At 38.5% G+C, this 25,108-nt stretch overlaps 1 protein-coding gene across 4 annotated transcripts in view; it reads right to left on the reverse strand.

The window, feature by feature from the left end:
* Window positions 1–25,108, reverse strand: part of LOC111866528 (ubiquitin carboxyl-terminal hydrolase 20) — a 49,899-nt gene that overhangs the window by 22,864 nt on the left and 1,927 nt on the right. For all 4 annotated transcript variants that reach the window (XM_023855773.2, XM_023855692.2, XM_023855605.2 and 1 more), the window contains 6 exons: window positions 15,989–16,108; window positions 12,170–12,398; window positions 10,958–11,199; window positions 3,899–4,278; window positions 3,230–3,524; window positions 318–461 (listed from right to left, as the gene is read on the reverse strand). In XM_023855773.2, coding sequence (XP_023711541.1) covers window positions 318–461; window positions 3,230–3,524; window positions 3,899–4,278; window positions 10,958–11,199; window positions 12,170–12,398; window positions 15,989–16,108 — 1,410 coding nt within the window. The remainder of the gene's footprint in view (window positions 1–317; window positions 462–3,229; window positions 3,525–3,898; window positions 4,279–10,957; window positions 11,200–12,169; window positions 12,399–15,988; window positions 16,109–25,108) is intronic.

Raw genomic sequence — 25,108 nt, forward strand, 5'->3', positions numbered from 1 at the left:
CTTTTATATTCTCCTGTTAAACTTGTTACACTTGATGAACCTTACCACTAAATCAAATGTTCAAATGTTTCAGCATTAAATATCTTGGGATTGTATATAGTGAAAATCTGACTTTAACATTATGCACTTATGAGAAGAACAAGCAACCATATGCTTGACAAAAAAAAGTTTCAGCTACCATAAAAATAAGCATTAAGCCAAATTCAATTTAATTCCTGTGTTCCACCACATATTTAATCTGAATTCTGAGCATTAAAAAACTGTGATTGAAAGTTTGACAATTACATGTATAAATATGATAATCTTAGTAATAATACCTGGTCTCCAGAATATACATCTGAACAAGCAGAAAGACCTCCTTTCTGCTGAGGAGTCAGTGTACCTTGGTGAAGCATGTGAACATGATCCCTGCTTGGAATTGGTAATGATAAGTCCTGGAATGTTTCCACACGTGTTGAGATCTGTTGAAACATACACATTATTTAATACAGCCTAATCAAAATACATTTTATGACAGCCAAAGTCCATCACGCCAAGTGCTGGCTTCATTGAAGGAGCATTAAGAAGCTTTTGTACTAATGAACTTCTAATTACTGGAAGGTTCTAACTGCACTCTCATGAACCATAAAATATGTAAATAATATGTTTCTGCTACAAAAAGTACTTCCAGATGATTGACTACAACCTGACATACAGCATACTCAAACATACAGAAATTGAATTAGCATCCCAACAGCTATAGTGAGCAAGTATATTGTGGCATGCCATCGGAAAGCCAAAATGACTGAGGAGATCAGAGTTGATCTCCTAGGCAATGACCAACATTCCCATGACAGAGGCTAGGACTCAGAACACTAGCACAGTGGACTTTCCACCGTTACACATGAATAGCTTGAAGCAGGGTTTCAACAGTAGTGGGCGAGGTTATCCCTTCGACATGGTATTCCCTATTGGGTCTGAGTGCGAGTTATAAGAGTCCAACTGTGACAAGAGACTAGTTCAGTTTGTATTTGACTTCAGAAGAGCAGAGTTGGTATTTGGCAAGAGCAGAAGACACTTCACCAAGAATAGCGGTGCGAGTGTGTCATAACATTGAAGAGGAAACGTCTAAAGGACGTTAACTGTAGCTGTAAAAGTGACTGCCCAATAAATATTCATTCAAATCCGAAAACCACACAATTTCTTGTCCTGTTGCCTAGCAAACATGCAACAGTATGTATTATTCTGTGTAACTGTGACTTGTGAGTGACAAATTTCTTAGTAAGCTGTTGCACCAGATGAAAGAAATGCGAAGATTTCAATTTCACAACAAAGTTCAAATTCATGAAGGCTTATGAAAAGACACAGCGAAACTGGTATATGCTTAGGAGCTGAGACAGCACTGCTGGTATCGTAACTAGGCTATGGGCCAGAGAGTTGAACTGGGATTAAATTCCTGGCAGAAGGAAGAGATTTTCTCTTTTACATTGCATCTAGATCTGCTCTGGAGGCCACCCAACTTCACATCCAATGGGTACTAGGGGCTCTGTATCTGACAGAAATGCAACCAAGATGACTGCTCACTTCCATCTAGCGCTGAAGTTAGGAATGTATGTAGCTATATCTCCATTCCCTCACATAATTTCATGATGTGGTGCTTAATTACACAGAGGGAAAACTTTACTTCTTATTTTACTGGCAAGTGCTATGGTTGAAGACACTGAAGAACAAAGAGAATATAAAGGTTATTGATCAACACATTACAGGGAATAAAATAAGAATTAGTTTTCTCAATATTTCTCAATATTCTCAAAAGATTTAAATGGCAGTGTAATACAGTGCACATGATCACAACATAAAACACTCTGTTCAAAATCTGTGAGTAAGCTAGGATAATAAGCAAGTATTAAATGTAGCAAATATGAATTCTATGTACATCGCCAATTCTATTTCACTCTTTTATTGTCAGACTCTATTCAGTAAAATACCTACTGTGTAACAGCTTCACAGTAATGGGTTTTTATCAGTAATAATAGATCTCTATCCACAGTAAGTGACCATAAAGGGCAAAAATGAAATATGCAAAATAATGTATTTGGAAATTATGTATACTCCCCATGCTGAAGAGACTCTCATTTATAATGCAGAGTATTCTGTAAGTCACAGAGTTTTACTCAATCATATCAAGCATTCATTAGAGTGAGAATGATTTCATACACTGAACTCATTTCTACCACATAATTCAAACCATTAATTCAGCCTTTGGTGAAGTGCTATAAGCTCTGAAGGATTCATATGCTCAACTTGAAAAGGAGATTCCTACTATATAAAAGTTATTCCTGGTATCATGCCACCAAGGATAAAAATAAAAATACATTTCCACACATTTGATAACACTGAAATCATGGGTACATTTGAGTCCACAGAGAATATGCAGTTATGTAAAAAGGGATCACACAAATCCAACTGCAAATCTTGCTCTCTCATATAGTCACTGTAACTACATCTAATTTAAAAGCAAAAGTAAAGGTTAAAAAAAAAGAGGTCAAAGCTATCCCTGTAACAGGCCGTGAAGGCTCATAGGGTTGTGAGGTATTGAGGCTCTCATATTTTCTAGACAGCTGGCTCACAGATGACAGTAAGATTGTCAGCCATATGCACTGTCCAGCCTTTACCCCCAGGAAGATTCGTGGTACTCATATCTGTTAAAAGCTGAGTTGACCCCAGGGCTATAGTGCAGCTGGAAGAATTAGGTAATTTGAAAAAATCCACCTCACTGGGACTTGAATCTGCGATCTTCCAGCATGTAGCACAGTGCCTCAACCAACTACGATAACGCGTGGCCCAACTTAAAATCATCAAACATGAATATGTGTAATAGCTGACATGTACACTGTGTACTAACATGTATCAAGTTTCATTACTGCTGCCCTGTTTTCAGTTAATAATTAATTTTTGTACGTAGGTAAGTCAATAAGTAAGTTACAAATGGATATAGAACTTAAACAAATAAGAGTACTGATCTGAAAAATGCTTTTATTTCTCAACATAATCTCCCTGTGCATTGAGGCACTTGTCCCATCATTTCACAAGCTCCTGAAAACAAGCAGCACAAAATTCTTTGGGCTGCTGTCGGAATCAGGTGTGTTCACACGGCATGGCCTACCATTTGTAACTTACTTATTGACTTACCCTCATATTTTCAATTCTAAGGAAGATATGATTAAAATAAAAATGGAATAATACTTACCCTGTCACATGTAAGGCACTGTACAGAGCTCAGCAGCTTGCCATCAAACACATCTGATATGATGGAACGATGTTTTACTGCAGCCTTCTTTCCTCTTGACATTCCCCTCTGAGGAGAGCCAGGAACTGTGACTGGACTGAAATTTGCTGTACCAGAACAACCCACAGGAGTTCCAACAGAGGCAACAGCATGAGATGAGGATGTATTTCCAGAGTTTGTGTGGGAGTTCTTGGAGCCAGATGCGGTTAGTTTTGATCGTAAACGTTCTGGTGGTGGTGACGGTGACCGTGATAGCCTACATAATAACATTTTATGATGTACATTACTTCATAATTGTGGCTAATTTTCATTGACACTACACACAGCAATTCTGAAGCTCAGGTTGTACATCTGTGATCACTGAAGGTCTGAAATATAATTTCACTGTCTGAGATTGGCAGACACTTGAACTGTCTATTTAATGGACAACTTTAATTCTAATACCTTTACACTTGTAAGCTCAGAGCCCACAGACAAATGACATGACTAAAAGAATGATAGTTCATAAACATCCGTTTCAGTTCCATGCCTGATGAAAGAGGGTTCACATCTGTTAACATAAATGATGTTTTATCTTGTGCAAATAAATTGCTAATATTCTCATCTGATAGTACAAAAATATGTACTTACTTGCGTTTACTTGCACTTCTACTTCCGCTGCTGCCACCACGTTCACCCTCATCACTCAATGAACTCCGTTCACTAACACCTGAATCACAGGTCTCATATTCACCCTCTGATTGACTGGATACACCACCTCCCCCTCCACTGTCACCTCTTTCATCATCCTGATCATCATCTTCATCTGAAATTTCCTCCAAGGAACCAGAACCCAGTAACTTTCCACCTGCATTCTGAGAAGACTTCTCTGAACCTGTTCCAGCAGTAGACACATTTGAAGCAGAAGATTCTGGCAAAGGTTCCTTCAATTCTCCATGCAACTGATCCATAAAACAGCGCAAAAATTCCTGTGTGTCATGCTGCTGATAGCCCCGGAACATTGGTTGAACCTAAATGCACAAAAAACTCTTACTGCTCAATAATAACCTTAAAATGTTTATCACATGGAACATCTCAAGAGCAGTTTCATACTGATAACATAACAAATATACATATAAGGTGGTTCAAATATGTCCGGGACTGATTTGTGTGTAAACAAGCGGCACTGCGTAGCAGCTGTGCGACCTTGAGAGAGTGAAGCCACAACCTCCACCCTCCCTCCTGTTTGGGTTAGAACCTGTTCAGTCCTGTCTGGGAGTTGCTAGGGTGATGAGTGAACGGAAGGTATTGCAGAGCATGGAGCAACGCACTGTGATCAAATTCGTTGGAGAAAACATCCCGTCTGCTGAAATTCACCACAGACTCCAACAACAGTATGGGGAAGAGTGTCTCTCATGGACCCATGTGTTTGAGTGGTGTAAGTGCTTCAGAGAGGGCAGAGCGTGTGGAGAATGAACCACATGATTGTCGGCTGCGAACATCCGTCACTGAGCCAAACATTGATCGTGCAGACACGCTTATTCATGAGAAGATGCGCATCGCTATCAAGAAACTTGGAGCAATGCTGTCCATCAGTGTTGGCAGTGTAGAAGACATCATGAAATACCACCTGCACTATCGCAAGGTGAATGCATGGTGGGTACCACGCACTTTGACGGATGTGAACAAAATGGTGCACATGCAAGCTGCCAGTCGTCTCCTACAGCAGTTTGAAGATGAAGGTGATGCATTTTTGAAGTCTATAGTGACCACCAATGAAACGTGGGTGCACTACTTCATTCCCGAGTCCCAGCAGTCATCACATGAGTGGCGGCATACCAGTTCTCCCAAACCCAAGAAAGCGCGGAGGAGCTGTTCGGCAGGAAAAGTTATGGCAACGTTCTTCTGGTACTGGCAGGGGGTTATCCATGTAGACTTTCTGACAGATGCGAGAACAGTCAATGCAGCTTATTACTTAGACCTCCTGGCAACAGACATGAAGGAAAAAATCCGATCCAAGCAGAAGACACGTGGAAAGCAGGTAGCCTTCCTTCAAGACAATGCATGCCCCCATACGGCCAAAACAACAATGGAAACCCTCTGGAAACTGACATGGAACCTTCTGACATATCCGCCATACAGTCCCGATTTGGCCCCAAGTGATTTCTACCTGTTCGGAAGGCTCAAATCAGACTTGCAAGGAATGCGGTTTGTGGACAACAGTGCCATCATCCAGAGTGTTCGGGAGTGGATACACCTCCAACCACAAGCCTTTTTTAAAAAGGGCATCAGGATGCTTCCAGAACGTTGGAAAAAATGTGTTGACTCTGGAGGGGAGTACGTTGAAGACTGACATGTGCAAGTAAGTGTTTGGCAATTATGTTTTTTTCTAAAAAATCAGTCCCAGTCATATTTGAACCACCTTTTATACATAAGTGTTATTTCCTATATAATCAACACATAATCTGAAACTAGTCATGTCACACCCTTTAAATCAATAAAATTACTTTCAATAATCTGCATCAGGTACATTGGCTCAACAATCGGTAATGCTTCTGACTTATATTTTTGCCATGTCCAGTTCAGATCCAAGGTAGGAAACGAACTATCTTGAGTGAGGTTTTTTGTAATTTTCCTCAGTTTCTCCAGGCAAATGCTGGGACAATGTCTCAGATTAGATTATGAACAGTTCCTTCAACATCCTTTCCAATTCACTGCACACTAATGTAAAAACCAGTTATAAAACAGGAATATCAAAAAACAGAAGGTGTATATTATAGTACAGGGTGGGGTGCAGAAACTTTCTTTTTGTGAAGGCGCATTGTGAAGGGAGGTCGCCAAAAAGTGGGGATAGGCTCAGTGAACGCAGCAGTCACAGAAGTTTCTCTTTAATACCCCTCAGTAGGAAACATGAGGCGGACGAGTGAGCAGCGTGCATTTGCTGTCGAAGCCTATTTTTCAAACAACCATTCCTACGTGGTGGTGCAGCGTGCGTAATGTATTCACTTCAGAATTAAGCCCAGAGGTCCGGTTCCCGACCATAAATCGATTGTTTTGTGGGTAGAGAACTTTAGGACAACTGGGAAAGTGGTGAAAAAGTCATCAGGACGACAATGGACCGTTATGACGCCAGAAAATGCGGAGGCAGTTCGACAGTTGATTTTGAGATCTCCAAGATGCTCCACTCGCAAACATGCAGTCGCCCTAGACATATCTAATTGTTCAAAGCGCCGAATTCTTCACGAACATCTTCACTTCCATCCCTATAAGATGGTTGTTGCGCAAGAATGTCACCATGTGATTTCCATCTTTAGTGATGAGGCACATTTTCACCTATCCAGATATGTCAACAAGCAGAATATGCACTATTGGAGTGGTAACAATCCCAGAGAGCTCCATGAGAGGCCACTTCACAGTGATAAGGTGACAGTATGGTGTGCACTGTCAAGAGTTGGAGTTATTGGCCCTTATTTTTTTGAAGAAGACAATCATGCAGTTACTGTCAATTCACAGTGGTATGTGGACATGATTAAAAACTTTTTCGAACCAGCTCTTGAAGAAACGCAACTAGGAAATGTCTGGTTCCAACAGGATGGTGCCACAGCCCACACAGCCCGAGCTTCGATGACAGTTTTCAGGGCAAAGTTCCCCGGACAGCTCATCTTTCTTCGAGGTGACATCCCGTGGGCAGTGCACACACCTGATCTAACGCCCTGTGATTTTTTTTATGGGATACCTCAAGGCAGAGGTTTTTAAACACTGCCCCACAAACCTGCTTCAGGTGAAGAATGTTATTCGGCAGGAAGTAGACCAAATTCCGGTGTACATGTTGGAACGTGCAGAGGTTAACTTCAGAAAACGGTTGCATCAGTGCATAGAGAACAGTGGTCACCACCTTCAAGATATTTTGTTTAAACCTACATGATTTAAAACTTTAAAGTATGTTCTTTCATTAGCTAAACATAAATTTTGTCTATTAGCAATAATTTTTCTTTTATTTGCCTTCAAAAAAAGGAAGTTTCTGCGCCCCACCCTGTATTTACCCATCTGCCATGTGAATCCTAGTTGTCCCACACCAAGGTACTACCATCACAAATTCACTTCAGCGTGATAAACCCTAAAGCACGCAATTGTGAACAGGTCAACATCACATTTTTCACCCTGGGTAAGTAGTACAATCATCTTTGTCATGAGTGAGAGACAAAACTTTGCAATTGCTTTCTTATGGGTGGTCAATGGTTATTGCAGATAGCTTATAGGAAGTTTATTTTTATCAAGGCACCACTGGTTACTGAGTTGGCACCTATTCTGCAACTCTGTTACAAAACATGTACTGTGTTGCAGTCATCAACAATTGCAGATTTTATAGCACTCTATGACTGCCCCAGAAATTTTCATCTTATGGTAGATATTTGCTCTTATATGTGCGGTCCATACAGCAAAGCTGTCGGTCAGAATATAAAGCAGTGAATGGTAGGATAATCAGTGAATAGTTATTGGAAGGGATGCAAAAGTATGTAGCCAGGTCTTAATTTTTTTATACTGTCCCAGAATTTGCCTGAAGCAACTGAGGACAACTACAAACAACCTCAGTCAGGATCTAATTACCATGTTCTGTCTACACAACTCTAAGAATTGTTACTGTCCCCCTTTACTTTCTTTGTACTTATGTGCCGGCTTTGGTAGACCACTTGACTCCTATCAGGATCGTGTTGTGGTAATAACTGAGGTAACCGGAAACTGCACACTTGAAGTTAGTCCACTGCTCAAAATCAACAACACAACTTCCACTGTCCAGAAACTGTTTGTTTATTCAGAAACAAAATATTATAACTTCTTTGCAAGCACGGAGTAATATGGCCCTTTACTATTATCAAATTTTAATGATCCAAAGTGAAATACTGATGAATTTAGAGAAACATAAGGAGTGCAGTCCAATGACATCTGCCTCCAATCAATTCAAAATGCCAAGTTTTCAAAGACTTGTCTCCTGCAGGAGCATCACTTCATCCCTTGTGAAGGATCTGAAGTGACAGCCTCTCTTCCAGACAATTAATTTCCTACTGGCTGATTTTAACACATCGCAGACCGGCGATTTAAATATTTATATCACCCTGGGGACCAGCATTATTAAACCTACTATCCCAACTTTTGCACTTTTCACTTTAAAAATTAATATAAAATCTCCTAATTAATTTAATGAACTAAAATTTTTGGAGAACACTTGTCAATGCTGCTACAAGTGCTTGGGAGTGTGATATTTCTGGAAAAATTCCCCTTTCTGAAGTGGTATTACATAGAACTTGCAATGTAGACAGTCATACTCCTTTTTTTTGTGAACTGTGCAAACACGGCATTGCCTAGAGGGACGCTTCCCCTTGGAATGTTCACAATTTTCACATGGGTATGTTTCCACATATCACCCGAGAGTCGCCCTGGTGAGGTCCACATGAGGCCTGCATGGGGTGGGAGCTGATGGGCCCAGTCGAACTAGGTCTGTGTCTGACACTGGTTCTGCCACCACCATCTGGTCTGTAGCCCAGGCCTTTGCACACATTCATCAGGAATGCTTTGTGTTTAAATTTTGAATCAGGGTTTAGAATTTTGTGATTTTTTTTTTTAGATTTTTTGCTGTCCCTGCAATCTTACTACCTGCATGTTTGTTGGAGCTACTGTCACTTTTACTCTCTGTAGCCACAATTCTTTGTTGTCCCCTGTCACTGCAACTGTCTGAGTCACCATCACTATGAGTCTCACAAGGCACGTAAGCTAGCTCATCGGAGAAGAATTCGTCCTTGATCCATATTCCACTACTAACTTATTGGCTGGTACAAACAGCTTGAAGACTGACAATTCCTTTGGAATGGGTTAAGATAACAGTGACGTCATGTTACTGAATACTAAGCAAATATTCCGGAGTCTTATTATCCAGTAGTGATACAGCTACGTGGCAAGAGAGCAAGGTATAATGTACTGCAACCTAACATGTCCTAAAATCATGATATCATGTGACTGGTCCTTCAAGTGTTACTTACTTACTTACTCACTCACTCATGGAGATGAGCACTTCTTGAGGAGCCGCCAATTCTGCAGCTACTCAAGAATTTCCCAGCATTTTATGGAACCCGAAGGTTCTTCACCATGTTCACAAGAGCCCTCCACTGGTCCCTATCCTGAGCCAGATCTATCCAATCCAAACCATTCCATCCTATCTCTCTAAGATCCATTCTAATATTGTCCACCTTGGTCTTCCCTGTGGTCTCTTTCCTTCTGGCTTTCCCACCAATATCCTATATGCATTCCTCGTCTCCCCCATTTGTGCTACATGACCTGCCCAACCTCATTCTGCTTGACTTGATCATTCTAATTATACTTGGAGTAGAGTACAAGTTATGAAGCTCCTCATTATGCAGTTTTCTCCAACCTCCTGTCACTTCATCTCTCTTTGTTCCAAATATTCTCCTCAACACCCTCAGTCTATGTTCCTCCCTTAATGTCAGAAACCAAGTTTCACACCCATACAGAACCACAGGCAAAATTATACTTTCGTATATTCTAATTTTTATGTTTTTGGACAACAGACGAGAAGACAAAAGGTTCTGGACTGAATGGTAGCAAGCATTACCCAAGTTCAATGGCCTCTTAATTTCCTCCTGAATCAGGTTTCAATCTGTTATCGTTGTTCCCAAATATCTGAACTGTGCCACATTTTCAAAACATCTGTTTCCTGTTGTTATGTCATGATTTTGCCCTGCATTTTGGTGACGAGACAGTAACATATACTTAGTGCTTACTTCTAGACCAACCTCTTTACTTGCGTCAATTAAAGTTTGTGTGTTTTTCTTTATAGTATCTACATTATCACCCAGTAGATTCACATCATTGGCATAGACCAGCAGCTGATGTGTCCCATTTAGCGTCAGTCCCACCTGGTTTCCCTGGACCTTCCTAATTGCATATTCTAAGGCAAAGTTGAAAAGGAGTGGCGATAAAGCATCTCCTTGTTTTAAACCATTCTGGATAGGAAATTTATCAGACAAATGTTTACCTACATGGACTTTACTATACGTTTCATTTAAACACATTTTAATGAACCTAACTAGTTTCATGGGCATCCCAAACTCTATCAGAATATTGTACAATACTTCCCTCCTAACTGAATCGTAGGCTTTCTTGAAGTCTATGAACAGCTGATGCACTGTCTCACCGTACTCCCATTTTTTCTCCAATGTCTGATGAATGCAAAAGATCTGATCTGTAATTGATCTGTTAGGTCAAAACCCACACTGATGATCCCCAATAATTTCATCTATATATGGACTTAACCTTGAAAGAAGAATATTGGACAAAATTTTATATGAAGCTGAGAGCAGTTAATTACTACAGTCAGTTTTATCACCCTTCTTGTGAACTGGTACAATAACAGACTCCTTCCACTGATCAGGCAATTTTTCTTTATGCCAAATAGAAGTAAATTGTAAATACAAAATACAATTTTCATACGTAATACATGGCCTAGATGGAATTTATAACCCAAAATACTGCTAGCACTGAAAGCATTAGAAAGTGTGTTATGTACATACAGTAACCACAGAACAAATTCTTGTTAAAGGGAACTCACCATTCTGCACTTCATTTCTGTCCCCCCATTTTGGACAAACAGGGAATTACAGAAAACAGTGAAGATTTCTAGAATATATTTTAACTTACACTACGTATGCCATACAGGATTCCTGAGGGAACCACATATCCAGGACGTTTGCGATGCCACATCTCTTGCACCAGCCTATGGTAACTCCTAGACAGTCCAGGCTTCTTTTCACCACAGTTGGCAGCAACTAGAGCAGCACCACAATCTAAGAAGAACTGTGTCAATGGTGGAGTGTTGGACAGTGCCTGAAGTGCCGAATTCATGTAGCAAGTATTGCCTATATTCTGCAATCCTGTAAGACCTGAAAATAATTCATTACAGTGAGATGCCTACTGTAAAGAAGTGAACCTTATTCATTAAAACTGTATTTACTCTTTGTTTATTTAATGATGAGTTATATAATCAGTAAAAAACTTTGATAGTTTCCCTTTGTAATGGTGTAACCCATAAATGTGTTCTTAATGACTACAGCAATACTTCAAACAATGGCTTTAAAGGGGAAAGGGGTCAAAAACCAAACAACGCACAACAAAACTTCACTTAATCCAATAAATTTAGTCTGATTCCACTACTCTTCAATGTGATCAAGCACACTTTCCTTTGAGTTTAACCAGCATTAAAATGTTTCAAAACATTTAACTTTAAGGTATTCTTAGTGGAATAAAAAAAGAACATGAACTGCCTTTTTCATGCACATCATAAATCATTAATCCAATCTGATGAATGACTGCAACTTCAATAAACTGCAAAGAACGTCACTGGGAATACTGTGCACTACATTAGAAAGTACATTGTTTTTAATCTTAACTTATGCATTCCATTAGTCTCTGGATTTGTCACTTTACTTCACAACAAAAAGTGGTTTGGAGCAAGAAGAGTGCTATAGGGTATAATACTGCCACATTCAACACCTCCAACCTTCATACTAAACGATATATTCAACAAGACAAATATTTATCATCTTTTGAAATTCCAAATCATGATTTTGAAAACAAAAACATTTTCATCCAGTAAATAAAACACTACACAGCAAAATGTCATAGCAATAACTCCCAATGATCCTAAAAAATTTGTCATGATGAATACCAATAAGATCCACATAAAATATACAGCAACACAGTGTCACACAGAAGTGTACAAAAGCAAAATGGCAACAAAAAAAACTTATAAACAAAACTCAATCAATCCCATTCAGAAAGACAATCTGCACAAAGAAAATTTCACCAACACATTGCAATATTTTCAAACACATATGTGCAAACTAATCTGACCTCTTGGTTTTCCATTGTCATCATGACTATCTTCACTGTCACTGCTGTCACCAGAATCAGCTGTAGGTCCAATTGTCTGAGAATTGTAGCGTGTCAACACAGGACTCATGACACAACTACTGGAGCGAATATGGCTCATTCCATTCTCCAAGAATACCTCATTCTCACACTGATAACACCATAATCGGTTTGTAGACAAGTTCAGTTGAATGTAGTGGTTGTAACAACTCTAGAACAATCACCAACATTATAACAACAACAAAATCATGAAATGAATCTAAATATCTAATCTAAAAATGAAATAAATCTTTCATGTAAAAGTAAAAAAGTAAAACTATCCCTGTAACAGGCCATGAAGGCCCATAGGGTTGTGAGACGTTGAGGGTCCCACATTATCTCAGACAATTCAATTGGCTCAAAGATGGCGGTAAGGTTGTCAGCCTTATGTGCCGGTCGCGCTTTACTCCACAGGAAAATTATTTATTTAATTCCTGGCACTCATTTCTGTTAGAGACTGAGTGCAGCCAGAAGGATTAGGTCAACTGAAAAAAAATCCAATGACCTCAACGGTATTTGAACCCGCGACCTTCCGACTTGTAGCATAGTACCTTAACCACTATGCTACCGCGTCCACAAACTTAATAAATACATTTTCCTTTAAAGTGTAGATACAGTTGTAGTAGAGCAAACATGATACTGTGGTAATAGCATGATCAATACTGTCCATTAAATGACTCCTGTCTGTATTCAGATGCTACCAAAAACCATGAATTCATGATTTTACAATTTAAATCGTACAGGTCTGAGGGTGCATTTTGCTATTATGCCGTTAATGTGCAACGTCGGTTACTATTCACACATTGTTTTTCTTTATCGACTCCGCATGTTTCGGCCTAACCGGCCATCTTCAGGTGTACGTGTTTCTGCGATTAATATCTCTGCTGCTGCCAGTTAGGCTGACGCATGTAGTGTCAATAAAGAAAAAACAAGTGAACAATAACCGATGCTGCACATAGACAAAATAAAAGCAAAACACAAAGTCAGAGCTATGCAGTGCAACAGGATGCTGCAATATAACATTATAAATCATAATAAATCCAGCTTCATCAGGGATTTCTGCATTGGTGAAGAGAACACATTTAACTGGGTCTTTCTTGGAAAATAAGTGCACTACACACAATTCTGCAGTAACCGAGGAAAAATCAACCAATACTGGAGCCATATTAGAAAATCTGCCTCAAAAATGCCTGACAGAATTAGCTCAACTGGCACAGGTTTCAACAGTTACTTCTATTACTTTAAGACAGTTTCGAGTAACTGAAGATGGAAATTAGGAATGAAAAATACACTTCTGTAATTTATTTCTGCAGATGGGACTTGATCAGGTTCATTTTTACTGAAGAAATCTGGTTCCACCTGAGTAGGTATATCGATGCTCTGAACAACAGATATTGGAACAGTATTATTCTGAGACAGAATTCTGAAGTAGCCTTTCATGATCTGAAGACTGGTGTATTGTGTATCATTGTTGCCATACAAATAGTACACCCACATATTTTGAACAGACTATTAATTCAGTGTGGTATGTCAATGATATTCTTTGACTTTCTTGAGAGCATAATGAAAGATGACGAGATATATGGTTATTTTATGCAAGATGGTGCTACAATACATGCACTACTATTGTAATTATTCCATTAATGTTTCAAATAAAATGTTTAAAGACATATAAACAATTAGAAATACATTTACAACCAAACTACAGTTAAGTTAAAACACTAACAGTGATTGTTACATTATTTTGAGCACATAAGGAATCCACATGGGTGTTTTAATGTTTATAAGCCACTAAAGCTTGTAAGTGTAATTTACATGTCATATAAAATCAGTATCACGTTTAATTACATGAAAATGTGGCTTAAAATTCATGAAAGATTAAAATTCTGTAGAAAAACTTTTAAAAACCAAATATATGGATCACATTACATAAGCCATATGTCTATTAATAAAGTACTTTAATTTAGAGCTGGGCAAGTAAATAATTCTTATATGCAATGACACAATAACTAATGTTGGGTTCAAATATTTTATTCTTACCAAACACTGTGTAGGTACAACATACTACCACAGTCAATAATTTCATGGACTGGCCGCAAAGCGGCGTTGCAATGCATTACAGTGGACAGGTTGTGGCACGATATGATGCCCTGTTAGTTCATCTCTCGTCACAGCAAGAGGCAGTTGTGTGCAAACAGTGTAAGCAGAACTACAGCCTCTGTTGTGAACTGCAGTTACATGCGAGTGGCAGATATTGAAAATGTTGCGGTTTGAACAACCGGCAAACATCAAGTTCTGCCAGAAACTAGGAAAATCCCCTAGCAAAACATTTGGCGTAGGAAGAATTGACTGTTGCTACATGATAACACCCCTGGACATTGCTCTGTTCTTGTCCAAGAGGAACTGGCAAAGCAACAGTCACCGTTTTGCCACACCCTCCACACTCACCTGATCTCGCATCAAGCAATTTCTTTCTCTTTCACTGCTTGAAAGCAAAACTACGTGGTCGTAGATTTCAGTCATCCAAGGAGGTCGTCAATGCCACAAGAGACACTGTACGGGAATTTCCCGCCAATATGTTTCAGCACTGTTTTTGGCAGCTATATCAACATTGGCAGACTTGCATAGCGGCCGACGACAACTATTTTGAGGGTCAATGTAGATCTGTGTAAGTGTATGTGAATACCTTGTAATATAATGAGATGAAACCATAGTCCACTAAATTAATGACTGTACCAGGTATTATATGCACACAGTAAACACAAAACACCTATTTAGTATAGCATGGGGTTAGGGTCTCCCCAGTCTATGGGCACACACAAACATATCCAAAATGAGAAGCATACAATAAACAATTACAGAAAATAGGTAAAATTATGTGTTATTTTTTTTGGAATGAAAGAAAATATTATTAAGTGTTAGTATACTGATTTCCTAAGAAAATTGAAATATTTACAGGTTCTTATATACTAACTGCTTTTATAATACAAAATTCTACTTGTGAAAACTAAACTGCTAAACAATGAAAACCTGAAAAAATACATAATACAGGCTTACTATACAACTTTATAGATAAAATTAGCAAATATAAGAAAAATGCTGGATGGCCCATCTGCAGATCGTGCATGGTGGTAAGGACTTTCCTGGTGGTTGGAATTTTATACTCAAACCAATCTCTTTTGTATGCCATACTAAAGAGTTTAAGAAATCACATTTTCTGAAAACTTACTGATATATATTTAGCAAAGTACTAAACACACAAAAAGAAAAAATCTATTATTCTGGGAACTATCTACACATTAAAAAAAAACTTGGTCAATTGTGGACATTTACATTTCTAATTCATAAATGAAATAAAAATATTTTTCAAGACAAGCAATCAATGAATCAATCATAAAATGTATACAAAGTTATAAAATTAACTCAAAAACATGCACAAAGAATGTTAAACAACAGGATGTTAAAACATATCGTACAAGCCTAGAGGGAGAGATGTTTCCCAAGATCACTTAAGAGATGGCTTGAAACCACAACAGACCACATGGCCTAGTATCTGACAAGATGTTGACAATTATAAAATTCTGGTAAGAAACATCTCATCATGGTCAGTTACTCTATACAACAAATCCCAGACTGCTTAAAATTCTGTAACCTTGTCACTGAATTCTAAAGATGTGCATCAGTTCAAAATAACTCATTTCTATTTACTGTCAGTATGTTTACTAACCAATACAAATTATGAAAACATTTACTTATACCAACCTTGTTATGCAAGGTGCTATGATCATTATGTGCCTCTCCACAGCCAACCTTATAGCATCCGCGGTGCAGACAAAGCCACAGATTGGGGCCCGAAGAATCACACTCTGAACAGCGTGATACCTGCTCCAAAAGAAGGTCATAATAAACGTACGCATCACGTTCATATTCAACACTGAATCTCACATAAACATTCTATATTTTAATCAAGCTGCAGAAGAGTAACAAGTATGACTAATGTTAATCTCGAGAACTATACGTAAAATGCCTCTAACAGAAAAATGTGAGGGGTTTCTGTGAAGCACAAGACATCAACAAACTGTAAAATCTTAATGCAGCCCTTCCTGATAATGGCCAATATACAAGGGTAAGTCAATAAGTAAGTTACAAATGGATATAGAACTTAAACAAATAAGAGCACTGATTTGAAAAATGCTTTTATTTCTCAACATAATGTCCCTGTACATTGAGGCACTTGTCCCATCATTTCATAAGCCCCTGAAAACCAGCAGCATAAAATTCTTTCGGCTGCTGTCGGAACCAGGCGGTGACTTCCCTTTCTACAGCTTTATCATCAGGAAAATGTTCAGCCAAAAGATGTTTAAGAGAACAAATGGAAGTTGCTTGGAGCAAGGTCAGGGCTATACGGAGGATGCTCGAGGACTTCCCACTTGAAAATTTGCAGCATCTCAATTGCCTTGTTAGCAGTATGGGGACACGCGTTGTCATGCAAAAGCAACATGCCTTTGGTTAGGAGTCCTGGTCGCTTCCATTGAATGGCCTTACAAAGTTTCCTGAGGATGTTACAGTAGGAGTTGGGCATTTATGTACTGCTGACTCCTACTGTAACATCCTCAGGAGGTAAATGTTCCCTGTAAAGGGAAGTCACCGCCTGGTTCCAACAGCAACCCAAAGTATTTTATGCTGCTACCTTTCAGGGGCTTGTGAAACAATGGGACAAGTGCCTCAATGCCTAAAAGTGTATATTTTCAATAATGAATACCTACGGACTTACTTACTCATGGAGCTGAGCCCTTCTGGAGGAGCCGCCAATTCTGCAGCTACTCAAGGATTTCCCAGCATGTTATGGAACCCGAAGGTTCATTACTGTGTTCACAACAGCCCTACACTGGTCCCTATCCTGAGCCAGATCAATCCAATCCATACCATCCCATCCTATCTCTCTAAGATCTGTTTTAATATTGTCCACCCACCTATGCCTTGGTCTTCCCAGTGGTCTCTTTCCTTCTGGCTTTCCCACCAATATCCTATATGCATTTTCCCTCTCCCCCATTCATGCTACATGCCCTACCCACCTCATCCTCCTTGACTTGATCATACTAATTATACTTGGAGAAGAGTACAAGTTATGAAGCTCTGAGGTTTATATTGTAAAGTAAGTCTCTGTGTTACATTCTGTTTTCCTTCCTAGTAACATTGTTATCAGAGTTAATCTGCATGGGTACCAGAGATGCATCAGAAATGTTCCACTGAACAGGACTGTAGACACTTAGGGTGCTAAATCTATCGCAATTAAAACTTCTGGCAATTCCATTGCTATTTTAGCATGCCGTACTGATGAAACAAAACTACCTCATTGCTTATATAAGGACACAAATTGATACTAAAAGATAAAATTCCAAGAGAAATAGTTATTCACATTCACTCTAAAGGATGGATGGACAAAAATGGAATAATGCTGCAGCAACAGAAGTATGAGCAAAATGTCCAGGTGCCTACTGAAAAAGCCAGCCCTTTTGGTGAGTGACCAGTTCAGGGCACATATAACGGAGGCAAGAGGAGGGGCAATTAAGGAATTAAACACCCAATAAGCTGTGAGTGCAGGAGACTTCACTACCCAATCGCATCCAATGGATGCCTCAATTAACAAACCAACTGTACCACCAGGGTGGAGGCACTACATCACAATATGACACCAACAGGACAATGAAGCGACCAACCATGACAGATTTGAAAGTGGGTGAAAACATTATAGAAGTCAGTGAAACATCAGGCAATTATAGTCTTTCAAGAAATGTAGTGCTAGCAGTGCCCTTGAAAGCAATGGCAATGAAAGTAGAAGTATAGACAGTAACATCGACGAGTGTGACAGAAGTGACAAAGATTTTCTGGGGATCTATAACAAGTAAAATCTTGGTGCTGCACTGCTGCTTTGTTTAGCAGGCACTTCTGAATTTGAATTTCAAATGTATGTAACAGAACATTTTTTACAAAAATTTGCCCTCTAAAACCTAGGCACATCTTAAGGTCCAAAAGATAAGGTAAAATTTGGTGTCCAGCAGTACTTTTCTTTGAGAATCTACTGGTCAAGTTTACACAACTCATTCCATATCAAATGAAATAGTGCTGTCAAACATGTCATCACCAAACCTTATTATGAATGTGGCCACGCAGTAGAAGTTCTTCCAGCTTCAATCTTATCTTAGTTAGTTAGTTATTGGAGAGGGTGGGTTTCCCCATGCACTTAGACCAGTATTGGTCCATTGTGCTTCCCTCTATGATATTCTACCAGTCTCTATATCCTACCGATATTGGTGCGTACCATCAGTCCCGACCGAGCCAGTGAGTTCGGCCTCCACTAGCTTGGCGGTATCTATAATGGTTCCCCCATCTATCAGAGGTGTTAGAGACTACTTGTTGGGTGGGAAACATCCTTGAATTTGGCTCAGTGACCTCCTTTGGAGATATGAGGTTCTTTTACGTGCCGTAAAGCTATGACACAGGACACATGGCTTAAAGTCCCTCCCGGAGGACTTGTTCCCTGAATTTTTCCGCCCTTAAAAATTCGACGACCTCCGCCGGGTTTGAACCCGCGTACCACGAGTCATGAGGTGGGAACGTTACCTCTAGACTACAGAGGCCACTTCAATTTTATCTTAATAAATCCCTACATATTAATTAATGAAATTACATACACTGCAACATGTGGTAGGCCTTTCCTTCACAAACATTGAATCACCTCTATTATTTGTAAAGTCTGAATTATAAAATTTGGTGTGCAGCTGTACTTTCCTCTGGGAATCTACCAGTACAAACTTCACACATGCATTTGCAGTAGTTTGACAGTTACAACATTGGCATTATTTGTTTTATTATTATTAAATAATCAATGTGGGACCACATTTAAGCAGCTAACTTTTATGCAAAACAAACAAAAGACTGTATTACACAATAAAATTTATAGCATGGTGGACTTTCACTGGAATGATGAAAGATAAATTTTGATGTATGCAGGCAATAAACATTTCCCTGTAATTTGCAAATGAAACAACCTTGAAAACTTTTAACTATCAAATTACTTGACATTACCAGCCAATATAAACACAGTTAAACTACATTCTTCATTTTTCATTGTACTGCCATGCCAAGCCATGCCACAAACCAGCATGAAATAGGTAGCAAGCAAGTGTGCTTGCTGCCTGCTTCATGTTAGTTTCTTTCTCTGACCCTCTAGGACACAGGAGACATATCTGCTTAAACCATCGATTGATATTCACCATAATGCACTGTTTTATACTACAACCACTGTTGTTAGACCCTCAAATCCTACAACACCCTTTACTGTTTAAGAATCCTTTCTGAGCTTGCAGGTTTGACTAGCCCATATTCTTTCTTCCTGCACACATTCAAGAAAACTCTTCAGCTTCATATACCAACTTTACATTCTGTAGTTTCTTCAGAAAGTGCTTTTCCAAAATTCTTTGCTGGTTCAGCTAGAATTCCTTGTTCCATTTTCAATATACAAACTTAATTTACCATACTTTTAGAAATTCCAAATTCACCTACTGTCCTTTGACCTGTCTAGCTTCCTGGGAACAGCGTCAACAATTCTGGAACCTCCTGTTTAGACGATACTGCACATTCCGCTTTACTTCATCCATTAAGGTAAAAAATCATTGCATGCTTCACTTGTTTATTCTTATTGTCCAGGACTTGAGAGAATCATGTACTAGGCAAACTTAGCACCATGGGAACTTCAGAAATGACAACTTAATTTGCCTGTGCAACTCTTTCTTTCCATAACCTATTCTATTTACTTTTGCAACACTATGTACTTTCTTTGGAGGTCACTGGAGAGCACCCCAACATACTGCTAGAGCAATTTAAATCTTCAACTTGTATTTCCCCAAAATATTCACCTGAAGCATTTTTAATATGGGCTATTTTCTTATCTTTAATACTGACCACAACCTTACTTCTTGTAGCTGGGACAGTAGTCAGTATAGCAACTGCCTACAGGCAGGATAGCTGAGGGGTCAGAATTTATGTCCTGGTAGAAGCAAGGTTTTTCTTCCTTTCACACTATCCAGACTGGCTCTGGGGATACTGACAACCTCACTTCTTGTAGCTGGGATAGTAGTTGGTATAGCAACTGCCTACAGACAGGACAGCTGAGGGGTCAGAATTTTTGTCCTGGCAGAAGCAAGGTTTTTCTTCCTTTCACATCATCCAGACTGGCTCTGGGGATACTGACCACAACCTCACTTCTTGGAGCCGGGATAGTAGTCGGTATAGCAACTGCCTACAGGCAGGATAGCTGAGGGGTCAGAATTTATGTCCTGGTAGAAGCAAGGTTTTTCTTCCCTTCACATCATCCAGACTGGCTCTGGGGCCCACCCAGCCTCCTAATTCTACATTGTTTAATTAAACTAGGGTCTTTGTTTTCACAATTCACTGAACAGTTTTACAGTGACAACATACATCTATCTTAATCCTAAAATTACAGTTTTCCTATGGTTGCTGACCAACCACAACACGCCTTTTGGAGCAGATGGTGTTTTGTAACAGTTCAATATAATTCACTGGACTCTTTTGTATTCATTAAATCTGTATTAAGTTAAGATCAAGTAATCCACAAACAAAGAATAGCCACCTTTCTACACTGAGAAGTGATGCTATGTGGACAGGAAGTAACATCTGGTATATTTCTTGGAATTCTGGAAGTTTCAGCAGAGTCAGAAGGTCTTTGAGAATTTGAGAGCTGACAGTTTGGAACAGCTATAACTTAGGAGAGAGAGAGAGCCTGAGCCTCATCCCCGATATTAATATAACAAGCCACTGTCAACCTTAATGTTAGGTCAGAAACAGCCAGAATCACATAGCAAAGATACATGATTGGAAAGTCACTAATTTAGGGAACCTCCTAGTTTCCAAATTAGACCATAAGTACATGTTTGGAGGAGTGGATTTCTCTTTGATGCTGTGGTTCATGGACCTCAGCATCTCAGGATTCAGAGAGAGATCATTCTACCTCAGGGAGTCTTCATAAAACTTTCGGCCAATACAGACGCAAAAACTATGTCACTTTGATAAAGTACAATTTCTGGTGGTAGAAGTCGTACAAGTTCAAATTTACGTGAGTGTATACAAATTGAGTTTCTGTTAAGTTCAGTTTTATCAAGTGTTAATAAATAATCGCTGAAAGTGTAAAATTTTGCAGTGGTGTATGGGACTGTAACATAAGGATCCCTGCGCCCTGCCCAAGCTAGGCCCGTATGGCCTTAGATAAGAACTCGTTTCTACCATTACTGAACAGAACCCAGATACTCCTGACTTTTCCTTACTTGCGAGACACCTTGGTAATCATACATGAAAAGAACCCTTGCCTACTAGCACCAGGAACTACAATTCTCCTTCCTTCCCGCCTAATTTCTTGACATTCATGAGAGAAGGGAAAGAGTGCAGCGTAACTTCAGCAAAGGTGTCCCGGAACACGATACAAGTGAAGGCAGTTATAAAGTGACGTCAAGTTGGGCACAAGACAGTCGCATGTGGCGACCATCACATGGCACAAGTTCACCCAAGGTGCAAGCACTTACAATTTTGGTACCATTAATTCTTCATGGTGAAAGTAGATAGTTGCATTTTCCTATACTTCTGTTTCTGGTCCACACGTTAACAAAACAGTGCCTTGTTTCCATTTTGTATGTCAGTGTAACTGTAAAGACCAACTCTTCTTGAGCATGTTTTGAAATGACACTCTGTATTTAGTACTACTCCAATGGTACAAAACTCACTAAGAGTAGGACTACAAACTTCTTTCACTTTCCAAAAAGCACCTACACAATAAAAGAAACAACACTGCTGGTAGAGTTAATTTCTACTGGCTCAATTGTAAACTATTAGTGGTGTGTTATGCCTGCCAGGGTTGCCAAGACTCCAAAACTAGGAAGAACATTGATGTTGGTTGTTTAACAACCAGAGAAGGACTCAGAGAAGAGGGTTCAACTTAAAGGCTTGCTTTGGTTACTCACACCAGAATAGTCTTAGGTGACTAGAGATTAGCCTCTAAAAACATACAACAGGACCATTAACCCAGGGTAACTTCCAAGCCCATGGCAGTCACTACAACTCATATAGCAACATATTCAAGAACTACCCACTCCAACAGATTACTTAGTAAACTCATTTAGCAGACCTTTCACTAAGATGAAATGGCAATATGCTTCCACTCAGGAAATCACAAGAATTATTAAATCATTAAAGATGAAGAACTCGAGTGGATATGATGAAATTTCTAACAGAATTATAAAAGTAAGCCTTCCATTTATAATTTCCCCACTGACTTACATTTGTAATGCAATTCTTAGTATTGGTATTTTGCCTGATAGAGTGAAATTTCCTATAATCAGACCACTATTTAAAAAATGGGAAATGCAAAACGTTGCTAACTATAGGCCTATATCACTGCTAACTTTCTTTTCTAAGATATTCGAAAAACTTGGGTGGTCTTCTAATTCTAATTATTCTTTATTAGGCATTCATTAAGTATATCGAGACAAATAATATGTTGGCCCAAGAACAATATGGTTTCAGGTCTCATTCTTTGACTGAGCGGGCGGCCTTTTCATTGATAGATAGCATCCTACATGATATGAATTATAAGTTAACGGTAGGAGGTATATTTTGTGATCTTCAGAAAGCGTTTGACTGTGTCAATCACAAAATATTATATTTTATGGAATAAAAGGAAAATTTAAAACACTCATAGAATCTTATCTAACGGATAGATATCAAAAAGTTGTAATAGGTAACAGATTTGACTGCAGAAGCTCTTCTGAATGGGAAGTAATTAAGTGCAGTGTACCTTAAGGATCAATCCTTGGCCCACTTTTTTCCCTATTTTACATTAATGAATTACATTTAACAATAAAAACAATAATATAGTACTTTTTGCAGATGACACGAGTATTATAGTAACTGACACAAACAAGCTAGATTTTGAAACTAATCTTAATCAAACTCTTAAAGACACTGTTGCATGGTTTAATACTAATTTGCTCACTTTGAATTTTAACAAATCTCAATATGTTGAATTTCGTTCCATGAATTGTTATAACATTAGTTCCAAAATTGTAGATGATCAAATTAATTTAATCAAGGCATAAGATACAAAATTTTTAGGTTTAATCATTGATGATACCCTCATATGGAAACAATATACTACGTTATCAATAAAATTTCAAGGTCGTGTTACACATTGAGAAATATAAAGCATTTTATTCCATTAGATTCATTAAAGTCAATTTATTTTGCTCACATACATTTGATCTTAAGCTATGGCATAATTTTTTGGGGTGGCGCTTCCTGTGCTGGCAATGTTTTTATACTACAAAAGAAGGCTATTAGAATTATCATGAATTCTGGTTCAAGAGTGTCTTGTAGACATTTATTTGAGAAGCTTGAAATAATGACATTCTATTCTCAATTCATATACTCATTAATTTTATTTACAATTAATAATAACCATCTTTTCACTTCTATTAATGAGGTTCACAAGTATAAAACCAGATCTCTTAATAATCTCTATTTACCTTCTGTAAACTTAACAAATTACAGTAAGGGTGCATATATAGCAGGTATTAAAGCCTTTAATCATTTACCTCAAGCTTTAATAGGGTTGACTTCTGACGTGCTAACTTTTAAGAGCGGACTAAAAGATTTTTACTTCATCACTCTTTTTATTCTGTGAAAGAATACTATCAACCTAAGTGGTTATAATATGCAAACATATTATAGCTTAACAATTGTAATATACTTTTAGTCTGGATATCTGCAGCAGTCCCATTTAAGGCATTAGGAGCAACTACTGGATTGGATTAATGAATCTGAATATAGAAATTAGAATTTTAATAGTTTTAAATGTGTTTTGAAGTATATACTGTATGGATCTATGGGAGTTAAATATGATGATGATATTACAAGCATAATGGGTCACAGGTGTGTAATTTTGTGACTGTATTTTATCTAGTTAATATAGGTATTTGATATGAAATGGTTTAAATACAAGTTTTATAGTAAGTTATTTTTTAAGTATGTCTATTAACTGAAATTTTATTAAATTCTTTTACCTTATAATATTATTTATGTTTATAGGTTGATGTAAGTGACTTTGTTTGATTGACTCGTGCAATTTTGTATATGCATGTTGATGTATCTGTACTCAAAAGGACCATTTCCACATCCTGGTTTGTTAACCTGTATGGATATACTGTATATGGAAAATAAAATGAAATGAAACGAAATGAGATGTTCTTTCCCACATATGACCCAAGAGCTGCAGAGTCCTAGACCATCCATGGACAGAAAATCTCTCTGAATATTTTTGGCACATGATGAAAAACATTTAATTCTTTAAATTAAAGAATTCTTCATCACTAAGCCTGGCTGCATTTTATAATTACAATAGAATGAGAGAACCACATAAAATTAACTGGTTGGCCACTTGCAGTGCACAGATCATGTGTGTGTGTGTGGGACCTCTGACATATGCAGAACACAGAACATACAAACATGTGAACCGCCTGAAGACAATTCAAAGGGTTCGCCCCGTGAAAGGCGTCATGGAATTGCAGTCAACCACAGCCAATGCTCATATATTTCTTGTAAAGTTCTTTTCAATGATGTCACGTGACCCTCCCCCTCTTTTTTCCTTCCTCCTCTTCTTGTTGTGGCAATATGACATGAAGGATCGCTCTCTTTCCCTGGGTGGCGGTCGTGCAGGGTGGTTGTCCCTGCTCTTAGAAATTTCTGTTTGGTTTCTTTTCTTTTTCAAAATTAAATTTATTTTTCGAAGTCAGCGCTGTGTGTCCCAGGAGAGGG

Source organism: Cryptotermes secundus, unplaced genomic scaffold, assembly GCF_002891405.2.
Source record: "Cryptotermes secundus unplaced genomic scaffold, Csec_1.0 scaffold24, whole genome shotgun sequence".
NCBI classification, from domain to species: Eukaryota; Metazoa; Arthropoda; class Insecta; order Blattodea; family Kalotermitidae; genus Cryptotermes; species Cryptotermes secundus.